The 4,285-nt window shown below is 43.8% G+C and overlaps 1 protein-coding gene across 1 annotated transcript in view; it reads left to right on the top strand.

Annotated features, from left to right (window-relative positions):
• LOC149133406 (uncharacterized) overlaps positions 1 to 3,877 on the top strand; it is a 7,415-nt gene extending 3,538 nt beyond the window's left edge. The window contains 3 exon segments of the mRNA XM_089360634.1: positions 2,409 to 2,859; positions 2,861 to 3,229; positions 3,749 to 3,877. Coding sequence (XP_089216760.1) covers positions 2,409 to 2,859; positions 2,861 to 3,229; positions 3,749 to 3,877 — 949 coding nt within the window.
• The last annotated feature ends 408 nt before the right edge of the window (positions 3,878 to 4,285 follow it).

The following is a 4,285-nucleotide window of genomic DNA, read 5'->3' as shown; positions in this document are numbered from 1 at the left end:
AGTCGACCAAAGTCTTGAAAGTAAATTCGGGTAGATGGAAACTATAGAGAAGCCCGTCAGGAGGACTGTGGCCTTAATTCAAAGGTCCAGCTCTGTCATAATTGTGTGATGATGATCCTTAACAATTATGTATACGGTATACTCAATCACTTCGCACGCTAATTCAATGAAAAGTGTGTCCATAGGTCGAAGTCCACTTTTAGCAATCTTAGAAGAATAAAAGGAGCGGTTTATCCCCTATGGGATTTGAACTAGGAAAGCAAAGATTTGGACTGAATGCTGTCCATTGCTTTACCGCTTCTACCAATCTACCCATCTTGCATATCCGTAACGATTACCGTTCCGGATTGTACAAGAAATTGTTACGTCACTTAATAATCTCCTCAGCTTGCCGCCTAAATGTGAATGTGTGTGTATTTGTGTATGTGTGTGAAGGTGTGCGTGCTTGTGTGTGCATTTGTGAATGTGTAAGTGTATTTGTGCGAGCGTGTGTGCATGTGTGCGTGTGTGTGCTTGCGTGTGTGTATGCGTTTGTGTGTGCGCGCGATTGAGTGTGTACAATTGTGTTTGTGTATGTCTGTATGTGGGGTTGTGAACGTGTATTTGTGTGCGTGTGTGTGTGTGTTGATTGCAATTGTGCGTGTGTATTTGACTTTATGTGTGTACGTGTATGAGTGCGCGTATATTTGCGTCTTTGTATGTATGAATCTTTGTGTGTGAGTGTATGTATGTGTGCGGGTGTGTGTACAATTGTGTTTATGCTTGCGTGTCCTTGTATGCGTATGCGTGCAAGCATTTGGCCTTGTGTATGTGTTTGTGTGTGTGTGTGTGTGTGTGTGTGTGAGTCTTTCTCTATGTGTCTCTCTGTATGAATAAATATACGTATCTTCTTAGATATGAGCATTATGTGTGTATGTCAATACGTGTGTGTGTGTATGCGTATGTATGCGTGTGTGCTGGCATGTGAGTGCAAGATATCATGTGACGTTGTATAAGAGTGCGTGAGTATATATATATGTTATCCTGAGCGTGTTTGTGTACACGAACGTATGTATGTGTGTGTGCGTGTGTGTTTTTTCTGATTCAAGGTCATCCAAAGTGTCTCGACATCTCACGCAAAGCAGCGAACAAAGATTTCATAGGGGAAGCAGGGGGGGAGGAGGGGGGTCCGTTTATTGTTTCTTTATCTTTTTGTGTAATGTTTTTTCTTTTTTTGCGGGTTTGTTTTCCCTGCTGTTTTTTTTTGTTTTTTGTTTATTCATTTCACCCCCACCGTACCCCCCCCCACTTCACCCCCACCACCAACCCACCTTCTTAATACATATTTTTACATCAATGTTTACCACTTAAGCTCCGCCGAGAGAGGAGAGCACGCGGGAAACGAAGACGGGGGGGGGGGGGAATAAATCAAGGCCTGCATTTGCATATTTCTATGACGTAACTTACTGAGGTGGGAAGGTCACGGGCAGAAATCTAGGAGAAGCAGGAAGAAATGGCGATGGAGTCTCTTGTTAGGAAGTTGTTGTTGTTGCTGTTGTTGATGTCATTGACGATGTCTTTGTTGTTGTTGTTTGTTAGTTATTAGTCTTGATGTTGACGTTCGTATTTTTGTTTTTGATCTTCTTTGTTATTAATGTTGTTTGTTGCTGTTGCTGCTGCTGTTGCTGTTGTTGTTGTTGTTGGTGGTGGTGGTGGTGGTGATAATGCTGTCGTAGATGATGCTGTTCTGCTGCTGCTGCTGCTGCTGCTGTTGTTGTTGCTGTTGATAATGATGATGATGATGATGCTGTCGTTGCTGCTGCTGATGATGATGACGATGATGATACTATTGTTGTTGTTGTTGCTGCTGTTGCTGTTGCTGTTGCTGTTCTTGATAATGATGATGATGATGACGATGATGCTGTTGTTGCTGTTGGTGATGATGATGATGATGTCATTGTTGTTGGTGTTGTTGTTTTTGTTGTTGTTGTTGTTGTTGTTGTTGATGATGATGATGACGACGACGACGACCATGATGATGACGACGACGACGATGATGATGATGATGCTGTTCTTGTTCTTGCTGTTGCCGACGGTGTTGATGATTTCGTTTCGTTGCCGATATTGTTGTTGTTGTTGTCGTGGTTGATGCTGTTCTTGTTCTTATTGTTGTTGTTATTGTAGGCGTTGTTTATTGATGTTGTGCTTGTTATTGCAACTGTTGACAATCACCTTGTGGTTTATTCCGACGTTGCTTTTGTTGTTTACAATTCCAAATGTTTACTTACCAAATGCAGATTTATACAAACATGTATGTATGTATGTATGTATGTATGTATGTATGTATATGTATGTAGCAAATTACAGTGTTAAACTACAATCTGTGTGATTTCTATAAACAAAATATGGTCATAAGATACTGCGATCAGGTTCCATCTGCAAGACAAGGTGACCAGGACAACGACGGACAACGGCAAAATATTTCTCAAGGTATTTATGCAGTTTGATACAGAAGTTAAAATCTTGGCAGACATTCCTGAGGCTGCTGCCGATTCGGACGTGGAGGGCTCCGAGGATGTGGACCTGGACGTGGATCCCGAGGCTGGGGATGTGGACGAAGTTGAGTACATCTCTGTTGATGCCGTCCTTGGAGAGTCCAGCGGCCTGAGTCTCAACCTGTTAGTGCACATGAAGTGCGCGGCCCATACCTTCAACTTGGTAGCCAGCGTGGATGCCGACAAGGATCTTGACAGCGCTTCGTTCAGGTCGGTCTACAGGAAGACCATATCCAAGGCACAGTGGCTGTGGAATCTGCAGATCCGCAGCACGAGAGAAGCAGACAGCATTCTGGACGCATTGAAGAGGAGGCTGGTGGCCCCCAACCAACAGTATCAGATGGAGTTGTACCTATCACTCTGTTGTTGTCCTCAACAACCAGCTGGAGAAGAATAGGGAAGCTGTCCACAGGGTGATAACTCTGCTGAAGCTGCAGACTTTTACCGATTCTGATGTCGGCTGCCTGACGGAGTACATTCAGGCGATGTCTAATGTTGCCAAGGCCATGGATAAAATCCAGTGGGTGGACCAAGCCTATCTCGGGAGCCTTCTGCCAACTGTAGCGGCTACCGTCATGAAGTTGAAGGAAGCCAGGTTCAAACATCTCCTGTACTGCAGTCCTCTGCTGGACGCGATACTGGCAGACACAACGAAATGGTTTGGGCTCCTTCTAGGAGACCTGGAGTGCCAGCTGGTCACTACTCTTCACCCCATGCATGCATGCATGCATGTATGTATGTATGTATGTATGCATTTATATGCCTATGTATGCATGCATCCGTACATGCATGCATCCGTACATGCATGCATCTATGTATGTATGCATTGCATGTATATATGCATTCAGTTTTGAAGTTGTGTGAAGCATGGAGTTACATCTCAATCACCATTCCCCCTACGTTCATTCTGACCCGGAATGGTAGGACCTGTAAGGGTCACATCTATGGATTAAATAGATTTCCCAGGAGTAGAGGAGGTTCCCGTTATTATAGACAAAAACTGTGAGGAAGGCCGCTCTTGTCGGAGAAAGATACTTTGACATAAAACTCGCAATCAAAATAGCATCAGTCATCTTGCCTTACTTGCCACTGGAACCTGCTATGGCGACCGAACAAGTGGCAAAAGTGTTGTTCAAATTGTTGCCATTTAATCCAATAACATGCAGATGTCTCACTTCTTATTTCATTTTCTTGAACCGTTTTGTATTTTCTAGTGTCTTATGGCAACGGATATCCGCGCACGTGCAAGGATGAAAGCAAATCAGAACAACCTGAATGTGAGACGACTATCGCCTGACAAGATGAAGCAGTCATCATGTCTGCAGTATTCTCTCAGTGCTTGAAACACGAGTAAAGTTTTTGTAAATGCTAAGTCAGTCTCGAGAGAACAAGTTGAATGTGAGACAGTTATCATCTGACAAAATGAGACGATTGTCATATGTGCACATGTATTAAAGTACGTATGTCAGGTTTCGTTAAGTGCTACCAGTAGCATGCGACCCAGTACAACGTGTCGTTTGCTCGGGCCATCGGCTACTAAACTGGCGACCCTACCAAGTCCAACCCTAGTAAGGAGGGCGGTTTTTCGCTGCCCACCATGAAGGGTGAAAAACAAAGCCTGTTAAAGAGCGGATGAACTCTGTAGTGTTAACGGCCATCCAATATATAGAAGGGTGAGACCCCCAATCCTTGTTTAGACATTTCTTCTAAAGGAAAACTCTGATGTAACACCTGCGATTAGTTCTTTTCAC

This window comes from Octopus bimaculoides, chromosome 11 (assembly GCF_046866305.1).
Source record: "Octopus bimaculoides isolate indiv1 chromosome 11, ASM4686630v1, whole genome shotgun sequence".
NCBI classification, from domain to species: Eukaryota; Metazoa; Mollusca; class Cephalopoda; order Octopoda; family Octopodidae; genus Octopus; species Octopus bimaculoides.
This window is presented reverse-complemented; position numbering and strand designations above follow the sequence as displayed.